The sequence below is a fragment of the Poecile atricapillus genome, chromosome 2 (genome assembly GCF_030490865.1).
Source record: "Poecile atricapillus isolate bPoeAtr1 chromosome 2, bPoeAtr1.hap1, whole genome shotgun sequence".
NCBI lineage: Eukaryota > Metazoa > Chordata > Aves > Passeriformes > Paridae > Poecile > Poecile atricapillus.
This window is the reverse complement of record NC_081250.1, coordinates 33,510,283-33,523,702: the sequence shown is the minus strand read 5'-3', so window position 1 is coordinate 33,523,702 and position 13,420 is coordinate 33,510,283. Positions and strand designations below refer to the sequence as shown.

General features: G+C 38.8%; 1 protein-coding gene across 7 annotated transcripts in view; it reads right to left on the bottom strand.

Moving 5' to 3' along the window:
- Positions 1 to 417: 417 nt before the first annotated feature.
- The window catches only part of SNX10 (sorting nexin 10), a 35,471-nt gene continuing 22,468 nt past the window's right edge, over positions 418 to 13,420 (bottom strand). For 6 of the 7 annotated variants that reach the window (XM_058830862.1, XM_058830863.1, XM_058830858.1 and 3 more), the window contains 4 exons: positions 12,189 to 12,289; positions 11,510 to 11,608; positions 3,354 to 3,569; positions 418 to 2,911 (listed from right to left, as the gene is read on the bottom strand). In XM_058830862.1, coding sequence (XP_058686845.1) covers positions 2,833 to 2,911; positions 3,354 to 3,569; positions 11,510 to 11,608; positions 12,189 to 12,289 — 495 coding nt within the window. In that variant the 3' untranslated portion in view covers positions 418 to 2,832. The remainder of the gene's footprint in view (positions 2,912 to 3,353; positions 3,570 to 11,509; positions 11,609 to 12,188; positions 12,290 to 13,420) is intronic. The other variant, XM_058830865.1, reaches the window with a different exon arrangement.

Sequence of the window (13,420 nt, the reverse complement as noted above, 5' to 3'; positions counted from 1 at the left end):
AGTAAATTACACATGGTAAGTCATAAAGTGATTAGGATATTGATATTGAAATAAAGGAAACCTCACTGTCAGGTTTAAACATGAGCTAGAAAGTAGTAACTTGTTTTATTTAATTACTTAAAAGCTTTTAAGAAATCATCATAAAAATGAGGATGTAAAGCTATAAGCAAAAGATGAAGAAAAGATTTTGAATGCAGAATTACTGCAATTAGATATAATGTAATCTGATTACTCCTTCTAATTTATAAATTAGGTATTATCCTGATTTTTAAAAAAAAGCTAGCAGGAAATGTCAGCATTATTCAAAACTCAAAAATGATAATCAAAATACCAGTGACCAACTCATCAAACTGTATGTCATAGTACTGAAAAGTTACTAAATCATTGAAGTAATAAAAGACATTTAAATTATTTTTTGTTTAACATTTACATTTGCAAAAGTTACATTTAATGTTCCAATGAAACAAAATGCCTTAAAGCCTTTATATGTGATTCTAGACAGTTGATACACGAAGAAGACATACTAGAAAGCATGGGGTGCTTTCCCTCCTCCATTACTAAGAAAAATTCCAGTAACACTACCTACACAAACAACATTCAAAAAATAAATATTTGAACAAATTTCTGTCAAAGCTGGGAAGAAAGTTATAGTAGTCTTAGATTTTTTTAACAGAATGATGAAGAAAGTAAGAGAATAACAATAAAGCTATTAGAAAAAAAATATTTATTTCAGAAACATCTTCATTTGGAAAACACTCGCTGGCATACTGATAAGCTCCTAGAATTAAAATCAGCCACAAACGCTCTCCAAACCTTGTGTTTCTGTAAATTTTGTCAGGTAATGAGGATGTGTTAGTAAGCCAGAACTGTAAAGTGCTTCAAGAGTTTAGCTCAATCTTTAAAAAAAAAAAATAAAAACCTACACTGTCTTAAATAAAAATGGTAATATCCTTCCCAGCATTGTTCCAGTTTTTAATCCTTCCCACCTTTTAAATAAATCTGCTAAACATTTATTTTTTTTTAATGTGTCCATCTTAAAAAAATATAGGAAAAAAAGTCAAGTAATCAAAATCTCTGACTGGCAGTAACAGCTATTTTTAAGCTACTTTTAGTGATAACTTGTTGCTTTAATTAAATATTATCACTTTTACATTAAAAATAGCCTTGCTACTAAGTCACATACAAGCTGAAACGGTGAATAGATACATTTGTGCAATTCAGTAAGACCTAACAAAAAAGAAACCCAGATTATTTATCTTACAAAGTGCTACCATCAACAAAATACAGTGGCTTAAAGTAGTTACCTAAGAGATGTTATTCTCAAGCTATTAAAACCTGATTCTAAAATTACACAGGTTCCCAGCTGGATGCTTTAAAAAAACATGCCCACACATGTTTATGCTACCCCTTACTAGTTGTGTATTTAATAATCTGTTGTTTTTGTAATTCACATGTTGAAAATGCTCCTTTGAAAGTAACCACAGTTTTCTTTAAAAAGAAAGAAAAAAAAAAGGAAAAAAAAAAATAAAAGAAAGGCATGTATTTATATCCATTTCTAGGCTGGTAACTACCGCACCGAAGTTAATGGGAGCTTTGCTAGGGTGATCAGACCCCCTAGCTCTTTTTAATAGCAGTTAAATGTCAAATATAAATACAACACCACAGTGAAACATATTCCTTTGACAGGATCTGGGACAAGACACTATGCAGCTGCTGTGAACAATAAAGAGCAAAACTGACATTTAATCAAAATAAGTGTTGGTGGTTAAGAAGTTGTGTTCAAGCCTGCCTTTTGTTTGTGAAAAAGTCAATATTCCAGCGTGGTAACTACAGCCACAGTGAAATCGGTGGCTCCTGTTACTCACAGAGAGTGGAGAGAGCCACATCCATGCAGGATGTTAACAGCTATGTGATTATCATCCTCTCAGAGGGAGATACTCCCCATTTCAGCTGCTGAACACCTCTACCAGCACCTTCAAATATAAATGCTTATAGTTAAACATGTTGGGTGAAATCCCGGCCCTAGCGAGGTCGATGCAAAATTCAGCTATTGGTTTTGATGGCCCTCATCTGTGATTTTCACCGGGAATGAGTATCCATAATACCCTGGGAGCTGAGAATCTCCAGCAAGCCTAGAAATGATGTAATTTTTATTTATATTTCTAAACTTCTAAGCAACCATGCTCAAGAATTTTTGCCTTCAGTACTTACGCATGATAAAACCAGTCTTTCCATAAACATTACAGAAGGACCAGAGTAAGATGTATTTATATCTCAAATTGTCAGCAGAATATAGTTTGTACGAAAGTTGTTTTGCTGATGTTGCTGAGCTACTTTAAAAAGTGAGTACCTTGGTGGGGTGTGTAATTTCATCACCAATGTCAAATGACTTCTAAAGATGAAACTTCTCTGATGCAAATGACTAAAAGATGCTTTGAATATGTTTGATATGATATAGCAACTTATAAGATGAAGAATTAAGTTATCTTTATTTTTCAAATCCGAGACATGCACTCACTGAGGGAATTATTTTAACTGCCACATATGTCAGAAGAGCATGACTCACCCAATACTGAGATTTTAATAGTCACAAAAACATGAATAGGTAGCAATGTAGACCTACACCAAGATACATTAAAAAAACAAAAAAATCACCAGAAAGATAGTCTCAGCATCTGTTTTGAGTATTCTGTAAGGACGTATGTTTGCATTAACGATGGGTCTTTGAGGTACACGTTACCAGACAGCCCTGTTTGTGTGGTACACATAACCAGTAAACAAAGCAGAAACTGCTCTGTACTGTCCTTAAGGTAGCAATACAGGAATGATTTTTCATGATTCTTCAGAAGCTGGGCTTGCTTTACATCCACATGAAATGCTGTCATCACTAGGTCCGAGCCCGGAGGATGAACTGCAGAAAAGGGGAGAGGGGGGGAGAGAAAAAAAAAAATAAAAGGAGGAAATTGGTTTTCACAACACACTCAAAGCCTGAGTAACAGAGGAGAACTTTAATTATCTCCAGTCACAAAGAGAGACAGGAAATTTGGACTTTTAATTAGCCATTTGGAGTGCAGTTGGATATTTTTTTAGCAAGATAATTTAAACGCGAATAATTCAAGTCTGACTAAATGAAATTCACATAATCAGAATGCAGATAATTGAATTTCTACTGCATTCATTAATTCAGTGTGGAGGTGTGTGTGAAGACTTCTATGATGAGCTGTCACAGCTCAATAAAATCTCAGTCAATTAATTTTTTCATTATCTTAGTATTACATCAACAAAAAAGTGAAGCATGTGCCTGTGTATGTATGGATATATAATCTCAGAAAGTAAGGATATACAGAAATCACCTCTCTGAATCAGAGTCTGCATCGTTTTTTTCTTTTTTTCTCTCTTCATCTTCTATAGGAAAACGTCTGTTCAGAGAGGCAAAACTATGAATCGCATCAGCAACAGAGTATTTGGTCTGTCCAGACACACAGGCCTCCATATCTTCTGGGCTTAGCTGAGTCTGTAAGAAGAGGTGAAGCCTACTATCTGAGAGCAATAATGCATCTTGTAGGACCCTGGAAAAGCAAAAAAAAAAAGGCAAATGTTTATATATAACCTGCACACACACACAGACACACACAGATATAAAGTGTTTTCCCAGAACAAATTCTAAATGATGTCCTGCTTTTAAAGTTTTCAGATGAATCCTAAATCAGTAACAGAAGGCAATGAACGTATTAAAATGATTAGGTGCATGTTACTTTCTTATTGCATTATTTGGAATTTTAGGTGAGTAAAAACATGAAGCTAATAGTTAGGCACATCTGCTATTAGAATAACTTCAAGGACATTTCTTCCATTTAACCATCTGCTATTACCACATGGATCAATTAATGATTTTTAGGCAGTTGGAGGCATATACTCTTACAAAAATTTGGTCTCTCTTTTTTTTAATAGACAAACTTGTATAAAAATTACAAGTCACAGATTTGTTTGGTGGCATAGAGAAACAGTGTGTAGCCAGAACAGACTTCATCCATGTGCAACATAAGGACCTTGGAATACCTGTCAACAACTGAGCCAACCCGAGCCAAAATTATTTACACTGTCAGAAATATTTAAGCTAGAACAAAAATGCTAATACTGAACATTGGTTTTAATTTATTTGCAGATAGTTTTCAGGGACTCTTAAATTTTCAAAAATCAGTTTTAAAGTTTGGTTCATACATATTTTAAATTAAGTCCCCAAATAAATTTAGCACAGAGTATTTACTTAAAACATATGACAGTAAACAAAATACAATACATTTCAGTAACACAGAAAGTTGTAGAGAGACTTTTTCAAGGCCTGAGAATTGTGGATCATCATCACTATTTTTAAAGAAAAGATATGCAACTTTTCTTCAACATTTCTTTAAATGGGAATTCTTTAAAAGGGAGTTTTTTACTATACAAATCCTAGAATGATTAACAAGAAACTTCTTCAATTTGTTTGTGTCATTTTACTCATGTAATAAAGACATCAGAGGCTATTACTATGCCAAAGAGTGCTCCAGAGAAAATTATTAAAACATCTTTAAACAACTCCAAGCTACTCAGAGTCAATATTTACCTATTTACACCCGTTTAGGCTACAGTTTTTACCAAAAAAAGTCATTGCTGTGCAACAGGAAACAAGAGATGACATTAATGTAAGAACTACTAAGAGCAGAAAGAAATATTGCATTTTAAAGGTACTCTGACTAAAATGAAAAGTGTAACTGATTAGTTCCTTCTCTTGAATAAGATTAATGGTGTGTTTGGACCGTAACGTTTTAAACACAAATACATTCTGAAAACTGTTCTCTAAAGCGGCCAACGTTACAATAACATTTAATAAACACACGAAAGGATTTCTGGCTTCATTCAAGCCCATAAAAATCTGTCAAATTAAAGTAAGTAGTAGGAGATGCCTACATGAAACCACGAGATACTTGTGTGCATGCACATTTCACTTGCCTAGGTGAACACGCAGTCTCAACTGAACAACTCCAACTCTGACACCTTCCAATGAGGAAATGTCTCCAACGACCCTGATGATATACTGGGTGTGGGTGAAATGGAGTCTCAGAAAGACCAGATTTTGCTCAAGTTCAAAATAAGCACACTTTCATACACAGAGAAAGCCTTTTAAATCCAATCTGAATTCTTGCAATTTTAACAGCAAATAGACATCTGTAAAACCAATGTGCGTAATGCATTAGTAGACAGAAAAACTTCTTTCTAGTCTAAAATCCAGCAAAGGCTGTGTAAAAATGATTCAAAACAGAATTTACAGGTCCACACACCTTGACAGCAACAGCTTCATGATTACAGTTTGAAAAGCCATTATTCAGCAGCCACTAGAAGAGGATTTCAGCCTTGAATCTTGATAAACCCACATTCCAAACAAAGACAAACATTGCAACAAAAAGCAGAGGTATCATTCCAGACAATAAATCCACTTTTATAGTTTATGGAATTGGGAGAGTAAATATTCTCCTTCTACTTCTCTTAAAAAAAAAAAAAAAAAGAAAGAAAAAAAAAAACTGAAAAAAAAAGAAAAAAAAAAAGGGAAAAAGAATCTGCTGGAGTTTCCTGTAGAGTAACTACAGTTACTGTTTTTCCCAGGCACAGTGAGTGGATGCACATTTCTGCAATTCTAACATTTGCGTGTCTAATGCCAAGTAACACAGCAAAAAGCCAAGTCATTAAATTCTGTGAATGGCATTTAGTTTCACAGTTTTTCCTCTTGCTGTACCTTCAAAAGTTTCCTGCCAACCAGTGAAAACACGAGTAACTAACTGTTCATGAGATTACACTACACTTACAGCTCTGTTGCTGTTTGAAATGTATTTTATTTTCTTTATAAAATAACGGGTAATCTTTAAAATTGATTTTAGATGGTTTGAGGCATTACACCAGAGAAGTAATGAGCACTAATGTCAATGATATTGGACACAAATTCATTTTAGCTTTATTTCATGTCCAGTACAATTCTGCTAAGCCTTGAACTGCTAAAGCACTGTTATTAACTCGGCAGTAACCTAACACATGGAACAGCAAACAAAAGTGATAAGAGTACAGACTGATCAGGACCTCAAGGCTACTGTCCTTTTTCTGCAGCTATAATTCAATTTCCAATTTTACTTTACATTGGACTCATTATTTCACAGTAATTTTCTTTTCTGCTTCATAGTGCCATCTGGAGGTGAAGGGAGTGAAGAGAAACCAAGGCACAGCAACGAAAACATGTTCATGGAGCTACTCACACCCACACTCATATATATGTATATATATGTGTTCACATTGAGACCAAACACTCAATGCATTTTGCAAGTCATTTAAAACCACCCTGAAAGCAAATATACAGACACCTTTTAACTGCTTGTACCCTTGAAGAATTTCTGTTCTCTCTTAATTAAAAAATATCTGCTTCTTTTCCCGTCCCCTCTGAACCAACAGGTTAGACTGCTTTTTAATTGCATGCTTCAAGCAATCAAAATGAGCAATAAATTCTGCACTACCCGTAAGTGTTACACTTTCCTGTTCAAAATACTCTTTTTTCAAGGGAATACCCCAGCATTTGTCACCAGATGGTACTAGCAGTATTACGTGTTGGTATAGCAGTTGCTCTCTGGGGCTTTTGCTGTCCTGGGGGCTCACTGTGTGAAGGGGTGTACATTTAAAAAGTAGACTTGGCTTCAAGGACTTAAAAAATGAAAACTACAAACCACCACCTAACAAATGAAAAAGGCAAGAGGAGGGGAGGAGTGTCACAGCATTAACACTCGGATGTCTTTGCGGAGGCTGGACGCGTGCGCGGTCTCGACACAACCGGTAGCGCTCCCAGTGCTTCTTCAACACTTTCCCTGCAGCCAGTGCCAGGCAGGGCTGTGCTTACAGTGATGTAAATCAGCACTCGCTGCCTTTGCGCTACTGCAAGAGTCATGGCTCATGGTATTAATTCCTATAAACTGACTGAGCATATTTAGGGGAACAACAGACCTTCTATGCACGCCTGCAAGAAGAACGAAAGGCTAAACCCTGCACGTCTTGATCCCATCAGTGGTCATTACTTGTCAGAGATTTCACTCCTCTTGGCCAGATTGCTCACATGCATAATGACTACTTACATGATTAAGGGGGCTGCAGGATAAGACTACACATTAGAATTAGAGATAATAAAATAATTTTTTTATTCACAACCATCTTTGTTTGTAATCTTGCAGTAAATGCTCGTGATCTCTAGACCTTTAAAGAAGCAGGACTGAAAAACATCACAAGCAGAAGAAATAATGTCATTTTCGAGGAAATGCTGGATACTATAGGAGGAATATTTATCTTTTCCTGTGTTATGGCAAAAATATTTACAAAAGAAAAAACATGTGTTTTTTCTTATTTGGACAAGGTCCAAAATCTGGTTTTCTTCAACATGATTTTATTAGGTATATTATACACTGTTCTGCTGGAGAAAAACAACATATGGCTGAACAGTACAACTTAATCCTAACTAAAGATTTCCTGTATCTACTGTAACCTAATACAATGACAGATGCACACTTGAATGTGTGTGGAAGGTTAACACTCCGATTTTGTTTTCGACAAATTTACTCTGCCCATTTACATCAGATGACTGAGAGCAAGGGAAAAACCCAAGGAGCTGAGAGGCAAGGGATGACAGCCTGTGCTGTGGTGCCCTCTATTGAGCATCCAGCCCCTCAGCCCCAGCCCACACCAAACAAAGCCCCAGTTTCCTCTTAAAAAAAGCTGACTCCTTCACATTTATAAGGGAGGAAATGTTACTGGTATCAAGCAACTGTGAAGCAACTGTTGGGTATGTGATAATGTGTGCGGTTAGGAGAAGATTAAGCCACATGTGCCTGCTACACATTATTCCCTCACCAGATAGGAAATACCAGCAAGGCTTCATTGGGGAGAGGCATCCTGCCCAAGGTGGTTCCACCTGCCCCACAACTGCCAGTGCTCCTGGCCTGAGCCCCTGGCAGGGGCAAGGTGGCATCCATCCCTTTTGGAGCCGGTCTCCCGCTTTCCACATCCCTGAGACAGCACCCGGTGGAGACACCTCCAGAAGAGACCTCTGGCCCTGCACCAGCTGCAGCTTGTGGGACGGCAGTGGAAAAGGCAAGGAGATGGGAGGAAAAGGACAAAACACCAGACACCTTCAGAAAATGGCTCTTCCTTAGGCAGATGAATTTTGGGTGGCTTGCTCACTGCTACATCAAGCCCAATGCATGGCCCTCTGCAACAGCAACACTATGGATGCCCTCTGTTCCCTGTGGATCCAAGCATTTCCTTTCTCAAAACCCTCAGTGTCTTCCACCCCATCATGAACTGCATGTTTGAAAAGTGGTCCTTCTCCCTAAATCACATAATTTTTTGGGATCCAACTATATTCAATTTTTTAAAAAGTCATCAATTGAACTCAACTTCATTTAAAATGGCTTTAATTAGTTTTCTCATGAGCAAACCCAATACATCTTCTGTGCGGGTAATCTAAACCCCAAAGTAAGACATGCACAGCTACAAAGGGATGAAAGTAAAGAGGATCTTACAGAAACTAAAATTACAAGATAGTGCTTTAATTTTGACCTCTAGTTTAAAAATAAATTTTTCCTGTGAATTTACAGGCATCCTCAAAGGATGAGGATACTTAGCAGGAAAAACACCTAATTTTCCTTATTCTTACAAAGTAATTCATAATTGAAAAGGGGCTAGCTGACTTCCGTTAATGCAAATGGCCTCTTGAAATATTAAATTATGCCCAGACAAGAAGTGAGCTTTACAGCTCTTCATCACTCAGAGATAATAACCTGTAAGACAAGTAGATCTTACCCTGCATTTGTGCAGTAAAACCAAATCAAAATGGGACACCTGTTCCCAGATTTCACCAAAGTCTAGTGCTTAACTTCCCAGCTGTTGGCCTAATTCTTATGCTACTGTGCTCAGCACGGAGGGGCTCCACAAAGGCTCTAAGTACACACTGTGCCCTGTGCTAACTCACCCAGGAGTGGGAAGTGAGGACAGACAACAGAACTCTGTAGCCATCCACATACAGGCAGTATGGAAGTGTTCCCAGGGCCAGGAGCTGAGCACTAGAGAGCCTCCAGCTGCTCAATCCTGCTCCGCAGGCATGTGGCTCCTGCACAAGCAGGCACTATAGCAATCTGGTCATATAGGCACAAGGCACAAACCAAGACTTCTGAAGATCTAAACACCCTTTTCAGTGGTGTCTTGGATCCTGACAACACCTGGGATCCCAGCATCACAGGCAGGCATTTAAAAATGTTACCTGTGAACCTCTCCCCAGACAGGTCCACATAGGCTCGAATCTCATTTTTTCCCACTGCCTCAAAGAAACACCAGTAGGATTGTGAGCTTGTGCACAGTGACTGCTGTCATTGCTGGGATGAATGGAGTTCTCAGCTTAGCAGTTTTGGGTTAGGGTCCCCCCTTTCTAATATATCAGAAAGGTACTGCTCCACCTGGCATTGCCACCCCACAGAACATGCAACATCCAGACCCAGAGCTTCATTAAAGTCAAGCATGTGTATTATATACAATATCTATGTAACATATGTATACTGTATATATATGCATATTGTACAAGTAGAACATACATATATACAGAATGTATGTGTGCATTTTACATACCTAAGTATATTATACCTATATGTTACACACAGGTCTTTATACATTTTATACTAACTGTCGTTAGGGAGTGCCACAAATTCAATTTCAGAAAAAGAATCATAACCTTTGGTTCAGAGTCATAAAATGGGGGGATGGGGGGGAAAGCATCATGGCAGCGTTGCTGAGCCAATAGGAAGATGCCTTCTGTGCGGAGCAGCAGCAGCAGCACAGCGGGGCCAGCCAGCAGAGGGCAATGGTACAGTGAAGTGCCAGGCCAGTGCATCTCAACACAACCTCTGAAAATTCCTTCCAACTGCTCCCCAGGGCTGAGAGAAAGCTGACACCTTCCTTGCACTCAAGTTCAAACATTTAAATCGTTACCTTTCCATTGAGTTGCTTCTTTTCCCACTCCTGAACTAACAGCAGCATGGTGAAATGCTCCATGTGCTGTCATTTTCTGCTGACAGTACTCATTTAAAGCTACAGTCATCCACAAAATTGGAGCATGAGGATATCTTTTAAGATCATCTACCTTTCTCTTTTGCCTTTTGAAGGGCAGACAGCAGTTGTAAACATTTCTGATGTCGATATACCTTGTTACCAGACTGGCCTCTTTGCCATTTTAAAATGACAGTGTTTTTTAAATGCACTACTCCGTGGGACAGCACAGCTAAGACAGAACTGCTCAGACCCAGGAACCTGAGCTACCACACTCTTCATATTATCACTGACATGCTTCTAGGAGCACAGCCCTTCCATTTCACTGCTTTTCTTTCCTGAGGCGTAAAAATACCCTCTAATCCTTTTCTGCTTTCTCTTGCCTGTCTCACATGCCTTCAGCCAGTATTTATTGGCTGACCTTTTGGCCACAGATCCTATATAACTGCATGCAGAATATTATTCCTGCAGCAGTTAGCTGTCCCTGCCTTCAGCTGCTAAGCCTAACAAATATACCTCAGGACTTATGATTTGTTGTCTGTTAGGGAGGCTTATAATTCATGGACTGGAAAGAAGATGAACAGTCTCTAGTTGCAGTGTTTCACCATGCCCTTACCCCGAGCAGCAGCTAAAGGCAGCTGGCAGAGGTACACACAGCTCCTACCCCAGCAGCTGTGAGCAGCCTGCTCTCACACCAGCAGTGCCAGGGCGCGACAAGAATGGCAGAGAAAAACCAGAAAATTACATCAACAGGGGCTCAGCCACTGCAGAAGGTGAAGTGGCCACAGCAGTGGGACTGAGGGATGCAGTACTGAAACTCATGCACTACTCGTTTGTAATGCAGGTCAGGGTCTAGCTAAACCTGATGAATGATTTTATACAGATTGCAGCTACACTGAAAATAGTCACAACTCCTAGAGCTTGCTTATGTTAGTAGGACTGGTAAACAAAGTAATTTGCATTATAGGAAAGCTCTGTGCCAGCAGATCTCACTAGAGAATTTTCCCAGGCTCACAGGGACACTGATTTTCCATGAACATAAAGGGGGGTGGTTTTCTTCTTTGTACAAAAATATCCAGCTCCTTATTGAAAGCTACAAATAGACATCACAGTGAAAGATCTCCCAAACTAAGTATGCAATTGCTAAGTGATTTAAATCTAAGCCTATTATCTATAATCAGTGCAATGAAACACAATGGAAAAGCTCCAGCTGAAGTCTCCTTGTAATCAATAGAGCTGAAGTCACGTGTATGAATTATGACAGTGCAAATAAAAAAATAGAACTAAACGTGTAGCATGTACTGATGACCACACGGTGGCTCTCAAGTACCAGAGATGAGCTATTTTAAACCAGGAATTGATGACCTCATAAAAATTTCAACACCTCTGGAAAGGCTGCACTCACTTTTCCAGGAATTCTTGCAGACCCTGACGGCGATGGTCCACGTGATTAGGATTGTTCATATTGAAGAAGGGAGTTTTGGATGGCAGTTCAGGTAGCTGTCTTTATAAACAGGAAAAAAATACACAGTTAAAACCAAATGTGAAACAGCAGAGAAAAATGCAGTAAGCAAATGCCAACCTCAAGCATGTGAAAACCATGGGTTATGTTTGAGAAACTCTTGAAATCGATTTGGGAACACAAGGTTGACAGACTGAAGGGCTTCTCACACACCTCAAAGGGGAAAATAAATTAATCTGATTTTTCTGGTCGAGTTGTTAAGCCTGCATCCCCGTCTGCTAGATTTCTTATGGTGCTTGCAAGACCTACGCACATTGAAGAAGAACAAAGAGGAGGTACAAACACCTGGACTAGATTGTTATTTCTGCTATCTGTACATAGCAGAAGAAAATACAGATCAAGTCTCTTACAAATTAGAGGGGGGGGGCTCAAAAAAAAGGCTATAAGTACAAACCACATTCTTCTGGGTTTAAAGCACATAAAATGCACTTTACAGAATAAATGTGTAAGAAACACAGGATACTTTCCAGATCTGATTTCTGTAGTTCTCTGAATTAAAATGAAACAGTCCTTCTCTCCATGCCTGACTGATTATTAAATAGCCATATACAAAGTTGCTCACATAAGCACTGCATTGCTCTGAAGCCTCTGCCGGAGCCAAACAAATTCTCGATAGCGTCGTCTAACACAGGATGTTTTCCTTGTAAAGCATATACTGTTTGTCTGTTGGGAAATAAAAAACATTTACTTTGCAAATCAGCTTAAGCTAAAGTGCAGGCATGGTATTAACAACACATCCAAGATGTTTTACTAATGCCCGAGATACCAATGGAAAGCTTGACATTAATTCAGTTTATGTTAAGGACTATGCTTTAACTCAAGGCAAGACTGGTGACAGTTTCTACTGCTTCTCAGGGAAATATTTTTCACTGCTTTCTTTTTAAAAGCAAGAGATTTGGATTACAGTACAACTTACAGTAACAGGAAAAATAGACCTCAGAAAAAGGTTTCAGTAGATCATGTCAATCTTTGCAGGGGAAAAAGAACTTCATCTGTTCTAGTTACAATCCTGCAAACAGCTACACAGAGTTTTTCCAGTGTGCAGTCCCACTTAAGTCAAACCAAAGAAACCAATGTGACTGCTCTCTGCAAGTAGCAGCACTTGGAAATTTTCCCACAGAAGACAATCAGCTCACTAGGAAATGACAATTCATCAAAAGAGAAACAATCTGTGGAAATTAAATATTTTTGCCAAGTTTTCCCATGGAGCATACATTTAGATGAAATCCCACATTCCAGACAGGGACTCCATTAGAAAACTGCCTACAGACCAGCCCACCCTCCCTGCCTGCCAGGAGCCCTAACTCCAGACAGCCACAAGATGCAGACTGTAGAGAGCACAAAGATGACAGCCTTCTGGAACAGAGGAGCACACCTAGGATACCACACAGTTTAAGAAGATAAATGCTCTAAGAGCTGGGTGGAAGGGGAGCTCAGCTGTCCTGAAAACCAGGCAGACTTAGTCTCCAAAACCCCTGGGACTGTGGTGGCAGGAAGCTGGATTGATGCTTAATAGCTTTGGATATGACCAATGATGGATCATATATTTGGGTTTGGCTGGGGGAAAGTAATTTTCTTCATAGTAGCTGGGGCTGTGTTTTGGATCTATGTTGAAAACAGTGCTGGCAACACAGGGATGTTTTAGTTATTGCTGAACAGTAACTTGGCTTGCACAGAACCAAGGTCTTTTCTGCTCCTCACTCGACCCCACCCCATCAGTGAGCAGGCTGGGAGTGCATGGGAAACACAGCTGGGACAGCTGATCCAAACTGACCAAAGGAATATTCCATACAA